Source organism: Armigeres subalbatus, chromosome 3, assembly GCF_024139115.2.
Source record: "Armigeres subalbatus isolate Guangzhou_Male chromosome 3, GZ_Asu_2, whole genome shotgun sequence".
In the NCBI taxonomy this organism is placed as follows: domain Eukaryota; kingdom Metazoa; phylum Arthropoda; class Insecta; order Diptera; family Culicidae; genus Armigeres; species Armigeres subalbatus.
Window position 1 is genome coordinate 204796825 of NC_085141.1, and position 23861 is coordinate 204820685.

A 23861-nucleotide genomic window follows, 5' to 3' on the forward strand; every position below is an offset into this window, starting at 1 on the left:
ACAAAAATAAGAAACAAATCAAATACCTTTTCAATGCTTTGTTTTTCGTGGGATGAATATCGGAGTTATGAGATGAAGTCCAGGAGCAGTAACCCTAAGTGTCCGAAATTCAACGTAGACAGGCTTTATTTACATACTCGACAAAACATTGGTTTCATTATTAATATTTTGTTAACACTAGCGTTATTCAAAAGTATCGATAGTTTTCATTGGAAAAAGCGGGACCAGTCTGCTTGCATTGTAGATAAATCAAAATATTTCAGAATTCAGTTCACTAGAGGTTAGTTTCCGTATATGCACGTTCTACGCCAACTGCAAACGCTACGATTGACGCATGGTCCAATTTTCCAGGAAGCGATGAAAAAGTGCTTCCCTCCACCATTCGCTTACGAGCCATCTTTTGCTGATGTTTGGTGTATTCTACCTCTTTTCGGCGACCATCTTTATCCGTTACAATCCTATAGTACAGCTCACGTTGCTCTAACATTTTTCTTTTTGCTGATGTGATGCACGTCGCAAAGTCTATCAATAGCTGGCATAGCTGCTTGGCAGTAGTACATGGTCTTAAAGTTCCATTTATTCCATAATTGAGAAGATCGGCCATTCGTAATAATGTTAACTGATGCCTTTGTGCGCCTGTCACCAATGGCAATGTAGAGGACTTTGTCGGTTGATTAGCCATCCTTAATCTTGGTTCAATGAATGTCTTAGATCGAGTATAGGTTCTTCTCGCCCCCTCTACAGAAGATCCCGTAGATACAGGCCTTTTCGTGGGTGCTGGCGCCTGAGATGCCATTGGTGGCTTAGATGACGACCCAACTCTTACATCTGACGCGGACATCTCAACCTTCCTAGGCATAACACTCGACGCGCTCTTATTTTGTCTTTTGGGAGCTAACCGAGACTGGCTCGGTTGAGGAGGTACTAACGGCTGTACTTTATGTGTCAATGGTTCCGCAAATTTGCCTACCACAGGATCAAAATTGTCACTAATACCATCCGAGGTGAGGAACACAATATCGTCTTTTTCTAGGACGGTTAAAGCAAGTGTTAGGTTTGTCATTTCTGGTTTATCACCATTGACAGGCCCCAGGGCACCGAGTGCGTCGCGCATGTCTCGCATAGAGTTAACATCATGGGAAGCTACAAAGTAAAATTTCCGATAGAATTAGGATTTAAAACGCAATACCTATGTTATATAACAATGTTGAGAAACAAGTAAATGAAAAACTTCAAGGCCATTTGACTTTCTCATACTATAAAACTGTATTCAATGGTTCTAAAATCTATTTTAACATACGGCAAGTGAGATCTACTAGAGAAAGTTGTTTTTTTATACACGATTGGAATCTGAGTGGTGGGATAGAATAAGATGGTACTAACGTCTTATGACAAGTGATTGAGGAAAAAAATCTACCAATTAGGCCGGAACAAATATGAATTTCTTCTTTTGTCATGCTGATCTTTGGATAACGAAGGGAATGGTAAATAAAAAATAAATTGATAAATTGATAAAAAGATTTTTTTGGTAAAGCTCAATATTTTTTTTTTCAATGAAATTTTGATTTTCCCCCTCAAATAATAAAATAAAGCCACACCAAATTGAGGAGGGGGGCGCTTGACAGAAGAAGAAAATAATATTTGTTCCGGCCATACATAAAACATTATAGAATACCAATCAAAGTACCTTCTGTTATTTCCCTCACGCCATGTACTTTGGAATATACGTATCCTAGAGAATCGCCGACATTGCAGCAACAGGCAACAAATTTGTTCGGTTCATCGAATAGTGGTAAAATCACCATCACGGTCAACGTAGTCAACGCTCCACCTGCTTCTATTATGTAGGCATGAGCTTCCCAAAAGCTTCGTACCAGACTCACAAATATCTCTTTTGTTGAAGATGCTGCAAATAGATTATCCAAATTAGCGTATAGAATCGTCCGAATTACAAAACAACACTGAAATAAGTAACTTACTTTGGTGTATTCCGAATATCGCCGAGTTTAAATACTCGATTGCACCTTGCACAGCACATCTCGCCGCCAGCCTTGCACCGTCTCCCCAATTTACCCCATCAGCTAATGCCATTATGCACGTGTTGTCTCTCGCAATTATTCCAAAGCAATCGGCTACAGGATTCCCTATACTTTCTTTGGTGATGAAGTTCTTCTCGTACAGGGAAACCGATATTCCATATGCATGATCATCTGGGAAGTTCCAGTTCGTTATATTCGCTATTGGATCCGTTGCATCCGTTGTGTCCAAGGTGCCCTTGGTAACTGTGTTATCATTCACAGTATCTATGGTTTCACATTCCGATAAAAGCACGCTTACCGGTTGAGGTTCTTTAACTGTAGATTTATGTGTCTGCGATACCAGCTTCAAACTCTCTTTGCCGACGGAAACAGTTCTCTTATTAGCATTTGTATCTGTCTTAACGTTTGATTTAACTGAACTTTGGGATCTTTTCCCCAGTACGGGGTCGCTTTGACCGTCCTGTTCCAGCTGGGTGTCTATGAAATCTATTTCAGGACCTGCACTCAGATGAATGCGTGTTCTGCGAATGCCTGTCAACCCCTTATCAGGACCAGTGTAAGCTGCCGTTACAGACTCGGGCCCAGTTTTATATTTATTAATACTATATTCTGGTAACTCGGTGGGTTCCTTTCCAGATTTGATTTTCGGAATAGAATCTGGGGGTTTCCATGTCCTGAAAATTTACAAAAATAATTCAGAAATGATTGTTATGAAAACAAAAAGAAGAGAGAAGAAGAAAGAAAACAGCATCACAGTCTTTACTACAGCTGCAGCTTCTACATAATCGATTGATTTGCTGTGTTCACCGCATTCCCAAATAACCTCGTTCCGGCACATCCTCTCAATGAGGTTGTCCGGGGTCAAATCCATGTCGCTGACAAGCAGCATGTCGTTTCGCTCAATGAATATCAAATCGCGAACCTACATATGTAAAAACTACTTGAAACAGTAATTTTCAGACAACATCTGTGTAAGGTGGAAGTTGAGCTGACCATGTTTTCTTTTGACCCTATACATGCGAAATTAGCCTGTGGGTCCAACGACCTTTAACTACGGCATCCCATGCTCTTTGCCATCTGAGCAACAACGTTGCACTTGCACCGAGTCCCTTTTCGTTAAATCACTCCACATCCTTCCAGAAGTATGTCTATCGGCATCGTCCCATTAATGACGCAATCCGCCCCATACGATATGGGCGATATGTACTTGCTGCGACCCGTAAACACATCAGCCGGTGTACTCTGATCAATTTCTTGACATTTTACCCAGCCTCAAATGCCTTGGACCATGCTGGTACGCTGTATCGGAAAATCAACAACGCTACTCCCGATTTATTATCGCCATGCTTTCAGCTTTACCGATTTATGACCAGACTAAGGCCGGAGTGGCCTGTGCAATACATAAAAGTCTTCTCCATTCAGCTCGGTCCATGGCTGCACGTCGCCAACCATGCAGTCTGCGGAGGGTCCGTAAATCGTCCTCCTCCTGATTGATCCACCATGTCCGCTGTGCACCGCGCCTTCTTGTTCCCGTCGGATCGTTGTCGAGAACCACTTTCACCGGATTACTGTTCGACATTCTGGCTACGTGCCCGGCCCAGCGCAGTTTTCCGATTTTCGCGGTGTGAACGATGGATGGTTCCCCCAACAACTGATGCAACTCGTGGTTCATTCGCATCCTTCACGTACCGTTGTCCATCTGCACCCCACCATATATGGTACGCAGCACTTTCCGTTCGATAACTCCAAGTGCGCATTGGTCCTCCACGAGCATCGTCCAGGTCTCGTGTCCGGTTCTATGACACTAACCCGAATGTCACTACCCCGAATGCTAGTACCCCGAAAGGTCACTACCCCGAATTTTCCACTACCCCGTATGACCACTACCCGAATACCCCACTACCCTGAAAGGCCAGTACCCCGAAAATCATATAAATATATTACGCAATAATTTTAATTATTGCTTTTGCATATGCTAACAATTATCCTAATATTTGAGCCGGGAATGCTCGGAATAATGCAAAATAGCAAATGCCAGAGACCAACAAAGAGAATGAAAGCAAATCTGGCTTCACGACCTTCACGAGAAATTAGTAAAACGTGATGTGACTTTAAGTATAAGCAATTATTTCTTTTTCTTTGTGAATGCCTCCTTCGTTTGAAGCACGCATCTGCCCCGGAAAAATGAGGAAGAATGAATGACAGCTTCTTTTAAAACACGCGCTTGGCTGGAATAATGCGAAAGAATGAATTTCTCCTTCTTTTAGAGCACGCATCTGCCCGGAATAAAGTAAATGACAACCTTTGAAACACGAGCTTGCCCGGAATAAAGAGGCCTGCACATAGGATACGTTTGCGTTGCGTTTGGCACATTTCCTTCTTTAAACATCTGCCCGGAATAAAGTGGGGGAGTAAATAACACCTTCTTTTAAAGCACGCACTTGCCCGGAATAATGCGAAACAGTGAATGCCTCCTTCTTTTAAAGCACGCATTTGCCCGGAATAAGGTGGAAGAGTAAATAACTTCTTTAAAGGAACGCATTTGGCCAGGGTGCGGCGAAAAAGTAAATGTTTCCTTCTTTTAAACAACGCTGTAGCCTGGAATAAGACGGGTGAGTAAATGACTCATACTTTAATTATTCTGAATATGTTATGTTTAACTGATTAGTTTCTATTTTCAACTACATTATTGAAACGCAATCAAATAAAGTAATAAAGTGAGTACATGTTTTTTTTTTTAATTTTTGACAAATTCGAGGTAATGGTCCTTCGGGGTAATGATAATTCGGGGTAGTGACCATTCGGGATAGCGGGTTATTCGGGGCAATAGCGTTCGGGGTACTGGCGTTCGGGTTAGTGACATTCGGGTTAGTGTCATAGAATCCTCGTGTCCGTAGAGAACTACCGGTCTAATAAGCTTTTTGTAGACGGCGGTACGGCGGCGAACTCTATTCGATCGAAGCGTTTTGCGGAGTCCAAAGTACGTACGATTTCCTGCCATGATGCGTCTCCGAACTTCACTGCTGGTGTCGTTATCGGAGGTCACCAATGAGCCCAAGTACATGAATTCTTCAACCACCTCGATTTTGTCACCACCAATACAAACTCGTGGTGGGTGGCTTACGTTGTCCTCTCTTGAGCCTCTAGTCTTCTTATCATGTACTTCGTCTTCGACGTGTTGATGACTAGTCCAATCCATTTAGCTTCGATTTTCAGTCTGATGTAGGCTTCCTCCATCCTCTCAAAGTTACGTGCCATGATATCAATGTCGTCGGCGAAACCAAATAACTGGACGGACTTCGTGAAAATCTCATCACTCGTGTCAATCCCTGCCCTTTGTATTACTCCCTCTAAAGCGATGTTGAATAACAGACACGAAAGACCATCACCTTGCCGTAACCCTCTGCGCGTTTCGAAGGGACTCGAGAATGCCCCTGAAACTCGAACTACGCACATCACCCGATCGTCGCCTTGATCAACCTTATCAATTTATCCGGAAATTCGTGCATAAGCTGCCATGCGCCTTTGAAGTCGATAAATAGATGATGTGTGGGCACGTTGTATTAGCGGAATTTCTGCAATACCTGACGCACGACAAACACCTGATCTGTGGTATGATCTGTGGATCCCATAAATCCCGCCTGGTACTGCCCCACGAAATCTCTTGCAACTGGTGTTAGTCGGCGGCGTAAAATTTGGGAGAGTACCTTGTAGGCGGCGTTCAGCAATGTGATTGCGCAGTAATTGCTACAATCCAGCTTATCGCCCTTTTTGTAGATGGGACTCACGACACCTTCCATCCACCCCTGCGACAAAACTTCATACTCCCAAACCTTGGTAATTACCCAGTGCAGCGCTCTATCCAGTGCCTCACCACCGTGTTTAAATAGCTCTCCTGGTAGTTGGTCAACCCCGGGGGCTTTGTTGTTCTTCAGCCGCCCAATTTCCTCCTGGATTTCCTGGAGATCCGGAGCCGGTAAAATTATGTCCGGCGCGCGTTCTCCCAGGTCCATCACCATACCGCCATCTTCGTCTGCCGCATCGCCATTCAGGTGTTCTTCGTAGTGCTGCCGCCACCTTTGGATCACCTCACGCTCGTTCGTAAGAAGGTTCCCGTTTATGTCCTTACACATATCAGGCTGTGGCACGTGGCCCTTACGTGAACGGTTTAACTTCTCATAGAACTTTCGTGTGTTATTAGCGCGGTACAGTTGCTCCGTCTCTTCACGGTCTCGATCTGCCTGCTGGCGCTTTTTCCTCCGCTGCGCCATCATGTAGCCGCCCAATGTCATGTCACCGATGACGATTCTGACGTCCCGCAGTGGGCATCATCCATCGTATGTCTGCTCCAGCTGTGCATAGAATGCTTCTTTCTCGTCGTCGGGTCTCCCTTCGTATGGGCAGTGCACGTTGATGATGCTATAGTTGAAGAAACGACCTTTTATCCTCAGCTTGCACATCCTTTTGTTGATAGGCTGCCACCCAATTACGCGTTGGCGCATCTTGCCCAGCACTATGAAGCCGAATCCCAGCTTTGGCGGAGCCTACTTGCGGATACATGCAGCTTTTTATAGAAATTTAACAGAGCCCACTGTCGAACCCCACCAGATCCTAGGCAGACACCACAACTCGCAGATGGCCTGGCCAGATGGAGTTGGAAGAGTACCACGATGGCAGCCGGACCCTCAACTGGTCAAAATATTACTTGGAAGCTACCAGAAAAGTCACGTAGCGAGTTTTCATTAGTTCATTTTGTTTGTCACCGATGTCCCACCACGTACCTGATACGTGGAAAGTGCGATGGAAAAAAGCCACGTATGTTTTCACGTAGCTTTGACGTTTTGATTATTTTGAGTGTAACTAGGTGAAACATTTCAAGAGAAAAATAGCTCAAAACCAAAGAGCAGCTCGAAGTTGCTCGAGGTTGTTCCAGAGTGTCACGTAATAGCTACATGACTTTTCTGGTAGCTTCCAAGTAATATTTTGACCAGTTGAGGGTCCGGCTGCCATCGTGGTACTCTTCCAACTCCATCTGGCCAGGCCATCTGCGAGTTATGGTGTCTTGACAGTGGGCTCTGTTAAATTTCTATAAAAAGCTGCATGTATCCGCAAGTAGGCTCCGCCAAAGCAACCGTGTGCCGCTCAAAGCGCACAAGCCCTAGTCCTGGTGATAGGTGGGACGCTAAACAGACCTGACACGACGAGACAGGAGGTTTGCGCAGGCCCAATAAGCCGCCTTAAAAAAAAACTCCGAGTTCACTGAAATATTTATCGTCCCGCAGCGGATGTCACTTTTCCGACTCGTGGTTAAGTCCATTGGACATCACATATTAGTGCTGTCCAATGAGCAGCTCGAAGTAGCTCGAAGTTGTTCCCGTCCTGCTCGTTCTTTTTGTCAACAAATGGACATGAGAGGGACGGGAATAACTTCGAGCTGCTCATTGGACAGCTTTGATGTATGGTTTGATCTATAGGTCGATTTCCTGATTGGTTTCATAGTTTTTCGGTTTTTTCCGCTTTACCTGGTTTTATCGAATGGTTGACACCCTGTGAAAGTTTTGTTCGTTGTTCATTTTTGTGCGTTTTGCAGCATGTTCACATCAAATATATTAATATTAATATGGTATGGGTTCTGTCAAACCGCATCAAGCGGCTGTTTGACTGACTTTGTAACTCGGTTGCTCAGGGATTAAGGGGATTAGGAATCTACAGGGTCGTATAATCAGGATAGCTTAATCTCTCACTTCCTCATACTAATTTCCCATCCAAAGCATGAAATCGAATAAAGCCCCAGGGGTCGACCGCATATCAGCCGAGATGCTCAAAGCTGACCCCATGACATCCGCACAACAACTACTGCATCGTTTATTTCGTAATATCTGGGACACCGCAACTTTCCCGGTCGACTGGATGCAAGGTATCTTAGTGAAGGTGCCCAAAAAGGGTGACCTGACTGTATGCGATAACCGGCGAGGCGATAACTGTGTACCGTTCTCAAAATTCTATGCAAAATTATCCTAGCCTGGATTCAGGAGGAGATCGATGCTACTCACCGTCGGCAGCAGGCCGGATTCCGTGCCGGAAGATCCTGTGTGGACCATATTGTCACGCTCCGCATAATTCTGGAGCAGGTCAACGAGTCCCTTTACTTGGTATTCATTGACTACGAAAAAGCTTTCGACCGTCTCAATCACGAGAATATGTGGGGCGCCCTGAGACGCAAGGGGGTTCCTGAGAAAATCATCGGCCTCATCGAAGCACAGTACGAGGCCTTTTCGTGTAGAGTGCTGCACAATGGGGTCCTGTCCGACCCTATCCAGGTCGTAGCTGATGTGAGGCAAGGATGTATTCTATCACTGTTACTGTTCCTCATCGTAATCGATGAGATTCTGGTAGATGCGATTGACCGTGAACCAAACCGCGGGCTGTTATGGCAGCCTATAACTATGGAGCACCTAAACGACTTCGAATTGGCTGATGACGTTGCACTCCTCGCGCAACGGCGCTCTGATATGCAGAGTAAGCTCAACGACCTTGCCGAGCGCTCCTCCTCGGCAGGTTTAGTCATCAACGTCAACAGAACCAAATCGTTGGATGTAAACACGGTGACTCCTTCCAGTTTCACAGTAGCCGGGCAACCAGTGGAGAATGTTGAAAGCTTCCAATATCTTGGTAGCCAAATGGCGTCAGACGGCGGTACCAAGATCGACATAGGCGCACGGATCAAGAAAGCAAGGGCTGCCTTTGCGAGTTTAAGAAATATCTGGAAAAACAGGCAGATAAGTGAACGCACCAAAATACGAATTTTCAACTCTAACGTGAAATCTGTGCTGCTATACGCTAGCGAAACATGGTGTGTATCAGTGGAGAACACTCAACGGCTGCAGGTGTTCATTAACAGATGCCTGCGGTATATAATTCGGGCCTGGTGGCCTCACAACTGGATCTCAAACAACGAGCTCCATCGTCGTTGTCACCAGAGGCCGATAGCAACAGAAATTCGGGATCGGAAGTGGGGCTGGGTCGGCCACACTCTACGTAGGGGCGGAAACGAAATCTGTAAACAAGCATTAGACTGGAACCCAGCGGGACATCGCAGCAGAGGCAGACCCAGAGGCTCATGGCGGCGAAGCCTCAATAAAGAAATAAAAGAAGTCGACCGAAATCTAACCTGGCAACAGGTTAAAGCGACAGCTGGGCAACGCGCAGGATGGAGATCTTTCAAGTCGGCCCTTTGCACAACCGGAGGCGTGCAGGATTCATAAGTAAGTAAGTCATACTAATTTAAGGACACTTGGGATAACAAGAACTAGACGTTATTCACACAGATATTGCACATAGAAATAGGGGGGGTGAAACAATCAACTACCTTCACAAGGACTTCAACTAATACCGATTCGACGGATCTCCGGACAGTGAGGCCTGATGACTCCTTTTCGAGTCCGAAACAAAGCGGAAAAACGAAGAAGCGGTGGAATTATTATAACCCAGGGCTGCGCTCTAAATGAATTGGCTACCACTGAGGCTTTTTACATTTTACAATTTATTAATTGACGTCACTCATATGGGGTACTTGCGTGATCCGGATCATTGGTTGTGGTTTCGTGGTGTCCATTCTTGGGTCGTGTGTGATCGCCTCCGGGCGATAGCTAACGTTCTGGCCAGTCAATTATGACGAAGATGGCGGAATCGTACCACCGGTAGCGATGATAGTGGTGGCGTGGCCAGTCAATGTTGACGAAGATGGCGGAAGTGTACCACCGGATAATGATGGTCGTGGTGGGTTTTGGCCAGTCAATGGTGACGGAGATGGCGGAATCAGACCACCGGGATGGGGATGGTAATGGTGATGTTGCCAGTCGACGAGGACTACGATGGCGGAATTGAGCTACCGGGATGACGGTTGGTAGCTGTGTTTTGCCAGTCACTGGTGACAAAGATGGCGGAATTGTCACTGACGGCTTTCGATCGGCGAGGTACGCGATGGTATCCGGGAAATCCGCCTCGGGATACTTCTGTAGAAGAAAGGTCGGAAGAAAAAGGTTCACTTTCCGGACCTAAACACACCAATTAATTCCCCGTGACGTCACTATCTAAAGCCTCTTACAATTTGCCACTTTCAGTACAAATAATCTTCTTTTTCTTGTTTGTTCGTCTTCAACTTATTTGATGTTTGTCACTTAGTTTAAGGAAAGAGACTTTTGCGATTTAGCTATAGGAATTAACACATTGGTTTTAGAAATATTTAATCTTTAGCAAATAACTAACCGTACTAATTTTTGTATTATGCATGTTTACTGAAACTTTTATATTCCTTTCATTCTACTAACAATAGCTTTAGGACTTAATACAAAAAGAGAACAAACTAGATTTTAACAATTTCATCACACAAAAGGCTTCACAATTTTACCTTCACAATACTAAACTACACACGCGCACACTTCTACTCTGTACAGAGATCACGATCGAAAAGAGTGATAGAATCACCTTACCGCGCTTTTATAATAAAAATGCCCACCTGTGAAATGCAGTTGTTGCATCATGAATTGCATTCTTTTATTTTTTTTGTGTCTACAATTTGACCACACACCCTATTTTTAAGTACTCCATCTGTTGGCGAACAATAGAGGGCAGGGTGATATTTTGCCGCTAGTTCAAACTGTTATACAGCGAAACTGTCACCCAAACAGTGCGAGGTGTAAGAGTGGGACAGCGCTTTTACACTCACCAAGCCATATGAGTGCATATGAGTGCAGCCGCTGTTCCATTATTGGCAGATAAAAGTGAGGTTAAAAACGAGGATCATCATTCGATAGATTGATGACTGACGCGTTCTATGCACTGTTTCTTGTGTTTAAAATGGAAGAAAATGTTTGATAATGAAAACCCTGCTTTGATTCTTACAATTGAAGTGATAAGAGAGCGTAAATTTGGATTCCAGTTTTGATTTTTTTCGAAACCTAACCTCACTTTTAATTGCCAATGGTGTTAGTAGGGCTGCGAAATGGTGAGTTGACATCCGGGAAGAGGCGCCTAACATAGCTCTGGTCCTCACAAGTTCCAATACTCACGCTTCCACGGGTCTTCCGATGACAATTGACCGCCAGCTAAGGGTTGCGTACTTAGCTGGTAGTGCAGCCTGGGCACTGTTGTCCTTCTGACATCAGCTAGAGTGAGAGGGTGCGTACTGTGGGGTCTGCCTAGGATGTGGTGGGGTTCGACAGTGGGCTCTGTTGAACTTCTATAAAAGCTGCATGTGTCCCCAAGCAGGCCCTATCAAAGCGACCGTGTGCCGCTCAAAGCGCACTAGCCTAGTCCTGGTGTTGGGTGGGACTTTAAACAAATTTGACCCGACTGATCGAGCGTCTGTCCACCAAGGAGGTGCGGCTCCAACAGCGTCTGTTCTGGCATCCAGCGGCTGAGTATGAAATGCTATTCCCCGGAAGCTATACCTAAGATGGCAGCCCCATCCCGGTGGATAGGGAACCTTGGGCCAACAACCTACTGTTCCCGAAACATCAATTTGTTCGAGAATCCGATAATGAAAGAATACGGACTGATTTCACGGCGACGACTCTTAGCGCGAAACAACGGACACGAATAGGAACATGGAACGTTTTAACCCTAGCCCAGCAGGGTAAATTGGCACAACTTGCCAATGAGGCACGCCGCATGAAGCTTGAGATCCTGGGACTGAGTGAAGCCCGTTGGCCAAACTTTGGAGAACACAGAACGCCGTCGGGACAAGTTCTGCTATACTCTGGTTTACGAGGTGAACACGCTCCCGGCATCGCGGAGTTGGCTTCCTACTAAGCGCTCAGGCACACTCTGCGCTTATGAAGTGGGAACCTATAAGTGAAAGGATAATCGTTGCCAGATTTAGAACACGGGTCCGAAACCTTACTATAATCCAATGTTATGCGCCAACCGATGCTGCCGATCTGCAAGACAAAGAGAACTTCTACAGTCAACTCAATGCCGTCGTAGATAGAATTCCGAAGGGTGATATCAAGATCTGTTTGGGCGACTTCAATGCGAAGATCGGATCCGACAACTCGAACCATGAGCGCATTATGGGACGCCATGGTCTCGGAGAAATGAGCGAAAACGGAGAGCTGTTCGCAGAATTTTGTGGTAATAACGACATGGTGATCGGGGGATCGCTCTTCCCTCATCGACCGGTTCACAAGGTCACGTGGGTCTCCCGTGACGGCTTTACAGAAAATCAAATCGACCACATCTGCATCAGCCGAAAATGGAAACGGAGCCTTCTTGATGTACGGAATAAACGTAGTGCCGATATTGCGTCTGATCATCACCTCCTCATCGGCGAAATACGCCTGCGCATTGCGCGGATTCGTCGGCAGGAGGAAAGAGTTGGACGACGATTCAACACACGCCGACTGGAAGATGCCACGGTGAAACGGTCCTTCGTTGAAGAACTGGAGACGCGTGCTGCAGATATTCCGGAAGGTGGCAGCGTGGAAGACCAATGGACCGCCATCAAGAATGCCTTCATCGCCACCAGCGAGAACAATCTGGGCGAACTACGCACCCAGAGAAAACAATGGATCACCGATGAGACCTGGAGGAAGATAGAGGAGCGAAGAGAAGCCAAAGCCGCGATAGAGCGATCGAAAACCAGAGGAGCCAAAGTCTTAGCCCGTCAACGATACACGGCTCTTGAGAAGGAAGTAAAACGCTCATGTCGACGGGACAAGCGAGCGTGGGCAGACTCTCTGGCCGACGAAGGAGAGAGAGCCGCCGCAACCGGGGACATTCGCCTCCTCTACGATATCTCACGACGCTTAAGCGGGGCGAAGATGAATGCAACGATGCCTGTGAAAGACGCGAATGATCAGTTATTGACCGACCCAACTGACCAGCTGAAACGCTGGTTCGAGCACTTCGAACAACTTTTTCAAGTGCCAGCCAGGCCATCACCACCTCGGCATGATCTGCCTAGGATCCGACGTATAACACGCGTCAATACCGAAGCTCCATCACTGCTAGAGATTCAAACAGCCATCCAAAGCATGAAATCGAATAAAGCCCCAGGGGTCGACCGCATATCAGCCGAGATGCTCAAAGCTGACCCCATGACATCTGCTCAACTACTGCATCGTTTATTTCATAATATCTGGGACACCGCAACTTTCCCGGTCGACTGGATGCAAGGTATCTTAGTAAAGGTGCCCAAAAGGGTGACCTGACTGTATGCGATAACTGGCGAGGCATTATGTTGCTGTGTACCGTTCTCAAAGTTCTGTGCAAAATTATCCTAGCCCGGATTCAGGAGAAGATCGATGCGACTCTCCGGCGGCAGCAAGCCGGATTCCGTGCCGGAAGATCCTGTGTGGACCATATTGTCACGCTCCGCATCATTTTGGAGCAGGTCAACGAATTCCAAGAGTCCCTTTACTTGGTATTCATTGACTACGAAAAAGCTTTCGACCGTCTCAATCACGAGAATATGTGGGGCGCCCTGAGACGCAAGGGGTTCCTGAGAAAATCATCGGCCTCATCGAAGCACAGTACGAGGCCTTTTCGTGTAGAGTGCTGCACAATGGGGTCCTGTCCGACCCTATCCGGGTCGTAGCTGGTGTGAGGCAAGGATGTATTCTATCACTGTTACTGTTCCTCATCGTAATCGATGAGATTCTGGTAGATGCGATTGACCGTGAACCAAACCGCGGGCTGTTATGGCAGCCTATAACCATGGAGCACCTAAACGACTTCGAATTGGCGGATGACGTTGCACTACTCGCGCAACGGCGCTCTGATATGCAGAGTAAGCTCAACGACCTTGCTGATCGCTCCTCCTCAGCAGGTTTAGTCATCAACGTCAACAAAACCAAATCGTTGGATGTAAACACGGTGACTCCTTCCAGTTTCACAGTAGCCGGGCAACCAGTGGAGAATGTTGAAAGCTTCCAATATCTTGGTAGCCAAATGGCGTCAGACGGCGGTACCAAGATCGACATAGGCGCACGGATCAAGAAAGCAAGGGCTGCCTTTGCGAGTTTAAGAAATATCTGGAAAAACAGGCAGATAAGTGAACGCACCAAAATACGAATTTTCAACTCTAACGTGAAATCTGTGCTGTTATACGCTAGCGAAACATGGTGTGTATCAGTGGAGAACACTCAACGGCTGCAGGTGTTCATATAATTCGGGCCTGGTGGCCTCACAACTGGATCTCAAACAATGAGCTCCATCGTCGTTGTCACCAGAGGCCGATAGCAACAGAAATTCGGGATCGGAAGTGGGGCTGGGTCGGCCACACTCTACGTAGGGGCGGAAACGAAATCTGTAAGCAAGCATTAGACTGGAACCCAGCGGGACATCGCAGCAGAGGCAGACCCAGAGGCTCATGGCGGAGAAGCCTCAATAAAGAAATAAAAGAAGTCGACCGAAATCTAACCTGGCAACAGGTTAAAGCGATAGCCGGGCATCGCTCAGGATGGAGATCTTTCAAGTCGGCCCTTTGCACCACCGGAGGTGTACAGGATCCATAAGTAAAAGTAAATGGTGTTAGTAGTTGTGTTTTTCTGTAAAGGCCGTATTATTATGGATATAGGGAATGTTTAAGGTCACTCCTGACGGAACCCAATTTTCAAAGTACTCGCGTTTTCAAGGGCACACCATTCGATACGGAAGCAACGCACAACTGTCATTTTTATTTTTCAGCTTTGCTGCGTGAAAAAATAAAAATGACAGTTGTGCGTTGCTGCCGTATCGAATGGTGTGCCCTTGAAAACTTTGAAAATTGGATTCCGTCAGGAGTGACCTTAAGGAGCAAATATGATTTTGAAATATACTTGTGGAGGAGCTACAAGTTGAACTTGTAACCAACGGTTACAACTTGCGATATTTTGTTCCAAAAAGGAAAACGGAAACCATTTTATATGAATTCATACGTACATTTGGTGTAGGATATCAGTAATGAGGTTGATCAATCCGATGCGATTTGTGATCAATAAAATCTATTAAATGAAAACTTGGGCAGAAAAATGATATATTTTTTGAAGGCGCTTGGTGTGATTTGGCAGCATGCTGTACACTATTGGCACGGCAAATGCTGGGTAAAGCGTACCATTGGTACTTCGCGTACCTGAAGCAATAAAATAGACCCCATCTCGAGGTCCTTAGCCTTTTACCCAGCAACTCCTATCCCTACCTCTCCGTAGTGCTGGCCGGGATACGAGCAACCTTAGGGAAGATCGGGTAACCAACCTTGGTGGGAACTATGGTCGTATGCTGACAGGGAAGGGGGGGTTCGCTACTCTCCGGAGGTGGAAATCTTATTGACCATGTCAGGATCGGCTCACAACAGCGTCTGTTCTCCATGTTAGGGGCGGCTGATCATCGTCCGAGTGCAAGCGAGGGACTCTAAGTGAAACTGTGCACCACGGTCCTCCGGAAATTTAGGGGGTTTGGTGTCAGGCCCTGCAAGCCGGCATTTAAAAAAACATACGCAACGAACAATCAACAAGAGAGTACGGACCGGAACCATCGGCGAAGACCACTGCGACGAAAAGGGACTAGCGATTGGAAACTCGGTTCGTGGAACTGCAAATCTCTCAACTTCATCGGGAGCACACGCATACTCGCCGATGTGCCCAAGGACCGTGGATTCGGCATCGTAGCGCTGCAGGAGGTTTGTTGGAAGGGATCGATGGTGCGAATGTTTAGAGGTAATCATACCATCTACCAGAGCTGCGGCAACACACACGAGCTGGGAACAGCTTTCATAGTGATGGGCGATATGCAAAGGCGCGTGATCGGGTGGTGGCCGATCAACGAGAGAATGTGCAGGTTGAGGATCAAAGGCCGGTTCTTCAACTTCAGCATAATCAACGTCCATAGCCCACACTCCGGAAGCTGTAACCGATGGTTTCAGATATTTAAGCATTGGCTCCACCAAATGCGGGTATTTGTGTGATCTCCTTTATACGCCACTGGTCCAATGGGTTAGGTGCTGCCATCTATGTATGAGGTCACGGGAATTCATTTTCGAAGCATTTTAAGGTGAACCGGATACAGAAATCTCAGTTCATAAAATGTAATATGATTCTCGATATGGATGATAGAGGGATTGTCAGAATAATGATGTAAACAGAGATTTATAGTTGCTATCTCAACCAAACTAATTCCTTCTTTCTGGCTCAAGACTTCGAAGAAGTTAGAAGTGCGCGGCGCGTGTTATAATTCGAGGTAGTGAAAGTTGAAAAATAAGTGTGCTTTTTTAGTAATTTTCTTTTCTAAATCTTTTAGATTATTGGTCCTTAAAAGTATTACGATTGGTAAAAATAAAACTAGTTGTTAGTAGTGAAATTAAAAATAAAGGTAAACTAAATGTTAATTGTAAAAGCTAAAAACATAACCTAAAAGTTAGTATGACATATAGGGTACTGTGTGACTGACGGAAACAATTTGCCTTCTGAGAGAACGGTGTGCAATAAAACCCAGCGGAAAAAGGTAATTTACCAGGATGCTTGAAAAAACCTTCGAATGGTACTTTGTCAGGTTACTAATACCGACCTGAATAGGCCAAACGCGGCCTTTTTCCGTTTATTTAGGCCCAAATCCACAGACCAGGCGGCCCACGTGGACAAATCTTCCCGACTGGACCTTCCCATTTTCCCAGATTCCCCTGAGCCAGAAATCTACCCTGCTTGTTCTCCATTGGAGGCAAATGCAGAAGAGGGGTCTTCGACATTACAAGGGAGAGTCCAATGCTATACCTCGAGACCAGTGTCGGTCAGTAGTTTGTCCAGCGGTAGTATTCGACGCCATTGTGGAAGACGCCATCTTGTTCCGGACCACTAAAGAAATCCCGAGAATTCCCACCTGGCGAAACGGATAATCGAATCAGCTTTCCATCCATTCGACTTTCCGGGCGGCAAGCCGAGCCAGAGGTTCCTCATCAATACCTAAAGGAACAACCCATTGCTTCGACCTGGCACGATCTGACACGCCAGTAGGGCGGGCGATATCGACGTTCGCCAATACCATTCAGTGGTTCCCCAGCAGCTCCATAAGTCAGTCCACGACCCACAGTAATCCGAAAAAACCGTAAGTCGCTCTGGTTATTTTTAGTAGTTATAAGCCAAATTGTGTATCAGAAGTTATGATAGGAAAATTCGTGATCACGGAAGTTGAACAAAACTAGGTAACAATAGTTCAAATAAATAATGTTTGTCAGCATGTTGTATTACCCCAGAAAAGCCTAGTTATCTTTGGAGATAGAAATTAGAATTTCTTGAAAGGCACACAATTTGCTAAATATCGTCCTTAATTCGATGCAAACTTCGTTAAGAGATAGTTTCTCACCCCTCGCTTCTTGACATCTTCCAAAAGTTCGAAAACGTTCGATTGTGATAGCTATTCAGTTCCAACCCTAGTAAATGAACACCCTTTAAGTTCATTCAAAAATTATGTTGCGTTTATGCTGAGTTTGCATGTATACTGAACTGTCAACAATTTCGCATAAAACGACCCTGGGAGTTTCCTAGCCACGTTTGGAACTAGGAACGTTATAAAGGAGTTATAAAGCACTGATGATGATAAGGACGCATTCTACGCGCAGTTGGAACGTGAGTAGGACAGCTGCCCAAACCACGACGTCAAAATCATCATAGGTGATTTGAACGCTCAGGTTGGCCAAGAGGAGGAGTTTAGACCGACTATTGGAAAGTTCAGCGCTCACCGGCTGACGAACGAAAACGGCCTACGACTAATTGATTTCGCCGCCTCCAAGAATATGGCTATTCGCAGCACCTACTTCCAACACAGCCTTCCGTATCGGTACACCTGAAGATCACCACTGCTGACAGAATCACAAATCGGCCACGTCCTGATTGATGGACGGCACTTCTCCGACATTATCGACGTCAGCACATATCGTGGCGCTAACATCGACTCTGACCACTATCTGGTGATGGTTAAACTGCGCCCAAAACTATCCGTCATCAACAATGTTCGGTACCGACGACCGCCGCGGTACGACCTAGAGCGACTGAAGCAACCTGATGTCGCCACTGCATACGCGCAGCATCTCGAGGCAGCGTTGCCGGTAGAGGGTGAGCTCGATGGGGCCCCTCTTGAGGACTGCTGGAATACAGTCAAAGCAGCCATTAACGACGCAGCGGAGAACAACGTCGGGTATGTGGGACGAAGTCGACGGAACGATTGGTTCGATGAAGAGTGCAGACAGATTCTGGAGGAGAAGGACGCAGCGCGAGCGATCGCGCTGCAGCAAGGTACCCGGCAGAACGTGGAACGTTATAGACGAAAGCGGAGACAGCAGACTCGCCATTTTCAGGAGAAGAAACGCCGCCTGGAAGAAGCGGAGTGCAAGGAAATGGAACAGCTGTGCCGTTCTCAAGAAACACGCAAATTCTAGCAGTAGCTCAACGCATCCCGCAAAGGCTTCGTGCCGCGAGCCGAAATGTGCCGGGATAAGGATGGGAAAATCTTAACGGACGAACGTGTGGTGATCGAAAGGTGGAAGCAGCACTACGAGGAACATTTGAATGGCGCTGAGAGTACAGGCAGTGAAAGTCAAGGCAGCGGAGGAGATGACTACGTCAGTTCAGCGGACGATGGAAGCCAACCTGCCCCCACCTTGAGGGAAGTTAAGGATGCCATCCAACAGCTAAAGACCAATAATTCAGCTGGTAAGGATGGTATTGGAGCTGAGCTCATCAAGATGGGTCCGGAAAAGCTAGCCACTTGCCTGCACAAATTGATAGTCAGAATCTGGGAAACTGAACAGCTACCGGAGGAGTGGAAGGAAGGGGTTATATGCCCCATCTACAAGAAAGGCGACAAACTGGAGTGTGAGAACTTTCGAGCGATCACCATCCTTAATGCCGCCTACAAAGTGTTATCCCAGATCATCTTCCGTCGTCTGTCACCATTAGTGAACGAGTTCGTGGGAAGTTATCAAGCCGGCTTCGTTGACGGCCGCTCGACAACGGACCAGATCTTTACTGTACGGCGAATCCTTCAAAAAAGCCGTGAATACCAGGTCCCAACGCACCATCTGTTCGTTGATTTCAAGGCGGCATACGACAGTATAGACCGCGTAGAGCTATGGAAAATTATGGACGAGAACAGCTTCCCTGGGAAGCTTACCAGACTGATCAAAGCAACGGTGGATGGTGTGCAAAACTGTGTGAAGATTTCGGGCGAACACTCCAGTTCGTTCGAATCGCGCCGGGGACTAAAACAAGGTGATGGATTTTCGTGCCTGTTGTTCAACATTGCGCTAGAAGGTGTCATGCGGAGAGCCGGGTGTAACAGCCGGGGTACGATTTTCAACAGATCCAGTCAATTTATTTGTTTCGCGGATGACAAGGACATTGTCGGCCGACCATTTGCAAAGGTGGCAGAACTATACACCCGCCTGAAACGTGAAGCAACAAAAGTTGGACTGGTGGTAAATGCCTCAAAGACAAAGTACATGCTTGTGGGCGGAACAGAGCGCAACAGGGCCCGCCTGGGAAGCAGTGTTACGATAGACGGGGATACCTTCGAAGTGGTCGAGGAATTCGTCTACCTCGGATCCTTGCTAACGGCTGATAACAATGTCAGTCGTGAAATACGAAGGCGCATCATCTGTGGAAGTCGGGCCTACTACGGGCTCCAGAAGAAACTGCGGTCAAAAAAGATTCGCCACCGCACCAAATGTGTCATGTACAAGACGTTAATAAGACCGGTTGTCTACGGACATGAAACATGGACAATGCTCGAGGAGGACTTGCAAGCACTCGGAGTATTCGAGAGACGGGTGCTTAGGACCATCTTTGGCGGTATGCAAGAAGACGGTGTGTGGCGGCGAAGAATAAACCATGAGCTCGCCCAGCTCTACGGCGAACCCAGTATCCAGAAGGTAGCTAAAGCCGGAAGGGTACGATGGGCAGGGCATGTTGCAAGAATGCCGGACAGCAACCCTGCAAAGATGGTGTTCGCTTCCGATCCGGCAGGGACGAGACGACGTGGAGCGCAGCGAGCGAGATGGGCAGACCAGGTGCAGAACGACTTGGCGAGCGTGGGGCGTATTCGAGGATGGAAAAATGTGGCCTCGAACCGTGTATCTTCTTCTTCTTCTTCTTATTGGCATTACATCCCCACGCTGGGACAGAGCCGCCTCGCAGCTTAGTGTTCATTAAGCACTTCCACAGTTATTAACTGCGAGGTTTCTAAGCCATGAGGCTAGCACGATGATACTTTTATGCCCAGGGAAGTCGAGACAATTTCCAATCCGAAAATTGCCTAGACCGGCACCGGGAATCGAACCCAGCCACCCTCAGCATGGTCTTGCTTTGTAGCAGCGCGTCTTACCGCACGGCTAAGGAGGGCCCTGTATTGTGGCGTCAAATTGTTGATTCAGTGTTATCTGTTTAGATGTAGACTAAATAAATGAAATGAAATGTACACTACTAATGACATAATTCGAAATGTCGCGACTCGCGTCGCATCGCGTCGTTTAATTAATTGAGGGCTAAAAACAGGCAGGTTTATGGCAATTGAAATTTTGAATACTCTATTTATTTTTCTGTTTACTTTACGATATGCAAAATATTTGGAAATAATGGAAAATTTTTATTTGTCCAACATTTCGACACAGGGTCCAAATCCTTCAAGACGGCGTAGTCGTTTTTAAGGCTCAACAAACAATTGGACAATGGAAAGAGGTTTCCGTTCGAGCCACCATCGGCAGTGTGACGATTGTCTCTTTTCGTCTGCCGCAAAATTATAACTGTGGTTGTACAACACTGAGCGGCCGCACAAACACTCCCTTGAAACACAAGGTTGTTGTTTGCCAATTTTACTTCCTCATTAATAAAAATAACAATACCGCTCATAAAAAAAAATCTACTCCTCCGCTTATTTTTAGTCGCAACGAAAAATAAGCGCCAGATAGTCGCATAAGAAAAACATTCCTCCAGAAAAAAGCTACTGTGATATTTTTAACAATTTGGCCACTACGTGGAAGATTCCGGCGATGAATGCTTCGATAACACGTGCTATTTGTACTGCGGGGAAATTGAAGATATCTATGAGAGCTTTGGAAAAATCACGAAAGTTGTCATTTTGTTGCAAGACACAATAAATAGTAGATCCTTCACTAATTTGGAAATATTAGGATTTTTTATTTGATTTTCATTGACATGATCCCTGAGTAAGCATGATATTGTGGGAATCCAAAACACACTCTTTCAGATATTACCACACTATCACCCTTATTTTTGTTTACGGACGAACGCTACTTTCGAACGAATGCGATTCGTTCGAACCGTGTCTCCATTTGATGTTGCTGGCGTAAACGAGAATGCGCTTAAACTTTCTTTCGAAAGCGCATTCGTACATAAACAAGAATAAGGGTATATAGTATCTTATTTTCAACCAATGTGAATGAGATGTTTTTATTTTTTGCTTTCGTTTGCATGCTGCCTTTGTTCAACGCAAGCAAAATTGCGTGTGATCCAAACAGCTCCCCATATTTATGTTTAGTATGAGCGCACTTGATGGGCAAGTTTGGGAAAATTAGCAAATATTATCCATTTTGTTCAAAACATTTGGTGGCCTAAATGAGAGATTGTGGATGACTGTCGTTGTTTTTGACTACTTGACGTAATAAAAACCAAAAGTAAGCTAGCTGTCTGGGGTATAATTTTGGTTAGAACTGCAATATATGAAGATTTATAACGATAAATGTGCACAACTGCAGCATATTAGGACAGAACCATATACCCTACAAAAAAAACGTCATACTCATTTGAACACAACGTGCGCAAAATGGAACTTTGGAATACGAAGATGTTTAAATTCTTTTAAAATTTGTCGATAAATGAAAAATCTTTGCACCTGACTTCAACATCGAGTAACAAACTGTGTTAAACAAAAATGTCGTCTCACAAACATGGCCAGGATCGCATCAGAACTGCATGTTAATAAGATAAAATTAACACACGCTTAATGGAACGAATAAACTCTGAATATATTGCGCATTTCTCACTCTTCAGAAGACAAAATTACAGCTGGTCCAATTCTTGTATGCGTTAAAATATAATGTTCAATAAATCAATTTGTATTCATTGTTAGACTCCCAGACTAGTCATAGAAAATCAAAGAAAATTAGACACTATGTAAGACGTTGAAAATAACATCAATAGAGAGAATGAAACTCACCCGTCCAGATATCTTGTTATGAAGGACCCATCCGACACTTTGCTTTCAGAAGCAATTCGTTCCTCTCGATCAGCAATGAAACTAAACTGCCTGAAGTAGGTAGTAACCTGGAAGATATCACATAATAAAATGGAAAATGCTCACACCCCGTCTCACCAAATATCGATTTATTTTGCTTACTTTTTGCCTCAGTGAAGGCATTTCTGAGATTACTGTTTCTGAGATCCAAGCATAGTTTCCTCCACCCGACTTGTTGTTGCAGATGCTAAACTGTATCACTGCGCATTACACTATAGAGTCATAGACCTCTAGCTACATGGAACAAGACTAATTATTATTATTTGCTGCTAAAATGTTTGAAAATGGAGACGATGATCTTAACAAGACACAATTGAAAACAAGACTAAAATGTAAACTGCCTTATTATTGCTCTTATGTATATATATATATGTATATATACTAGTGGAGTTGGATTGCTGATGATGATATTGATTCTACGTGTGATTCGCTTTCTGTCAAAAGTTCATTCATTTTTTCATCCCCTCTGAAAAAGCTTCACTCTTGTCAGTGCATGTGTGGTGAACGTGGTGAATAGCTGCAGTTTGCATAGATTGGCGAAAAGATCAACCTTTTCTGTACTAAAATATTCGCGAAGTCGAAGCAAAATTCTTCACACAACCAATGACAGTTCTGTATGGGTTTTTACAAAAGATATTTTAGTTACTAGATAAAGATTGTCGCTTCGGTTCCCTTTGTTCTGCTGTCCGAAACATGTGTGGTACATACCTGTCAAATCGTATGGATTTTCCTTCTTTGACATTTAGCTCCCCTATCCTCGCCAGCAAAAGATGTTCCGGACAGCGACAATCTTTATCTAGTAACTAAAATATCTTTTGTTTTTACAGTAGAGCAACAGAGAGGAGGAGATGACGGCCATGTTTCACTCAAACTCTGACAGATAGCAATGGGATTTCCCATAGGAGGGAAGAGCAGAATTTATTTGCTTCGACTTCGCGAATTGTATTTTTCACGAATGATTAAGAGCATCATTATCGGTCGCGAGCATTTTAATCACCCGCGCAGCGCTTTCATTTTAGTTTCGTCACTCGTTTCCATATCGGTCACTATTTTCGGCTTTCAATTTGGTTGCTGTATTCCGTACCGGTGACGTTTGACAGTTCATCAAATAGCAGCGCTCTTTTCGCGCTACCAAATTTGGTTACCTGTCAGTCGCGCTACTGTTATAGCAGCGCGTTTAGCAGCGACCGGTAAAGTGTCAAGTAATGATACAGTATCCCCCCGCTTATCCGGACCTCGCTAGTCCGACGACTCGTTAGTCCGGATCTCGCTAATTCGGAATTTTCCGGATTAAAAAGTATCAACACCCATTTAAACACATTATGCTGTCAGTTTTCAAATTTGTGCTGTGATTTTGTTTTGATTGATTTGTATGGATTTAACAGTCGGATTAACGAGAGAAACCCCGATAGTCCGGCCATACATTTGTCGGATCAGCGGGGGTATACTGTACTGCGCTGCCAAACGGCTTATAAACTCACCACCGGTAATCTTGCTCTTAGAGCATCATCATTATCGGTCGCGAGCATTTTAATCACCCGC

The 23861-nt window shown here is 45.5% G+C and overlaps 1 protein-coding gene and 1 long non-coding RNA gene across 2 annotated transcripts; one reads left to right on the plus strand and one right to left on the minus strand.

The window, feature by feature from the left end:
• Positions 1-124: 124 nt before the first annotated feature.
• LOC134227147 (PP2C-like domain-containing protein CG9801) lies at positions 125-22713 on the minus strand. The gene is made up of 5 exons (XM_062708448.1): positions 22422-22713; positions 22242-22348; positions 1980-2713; positions 1688-1906; positions 125-1143 (listed from the first exon to the last, which is right to left on the minus strand). Exons 1-5 carry the CDS (start codon positions 22440-22442, stop codon positions 275-277), a joined length of 1950 nt encoding a protein of 649 aa, XP_062564432.1. The 5' UTR covers positions 22443-22713; the 3' UTR covers positions 125-274.
• LOC134227148 (uncharacterized) lies at positions 16354-17073 on the plus strand. The gene is made up of 3 exons (XR_009983619.1): positions 16354-16388; positions 16450-16520; positions 16622-17073. It is a non-coding gene; the product is annotated as an uncharacterized LOC134227148 (long non-coding RNA).
• Positions 22714-23861: the final 1148 nt, after the last annotated feature.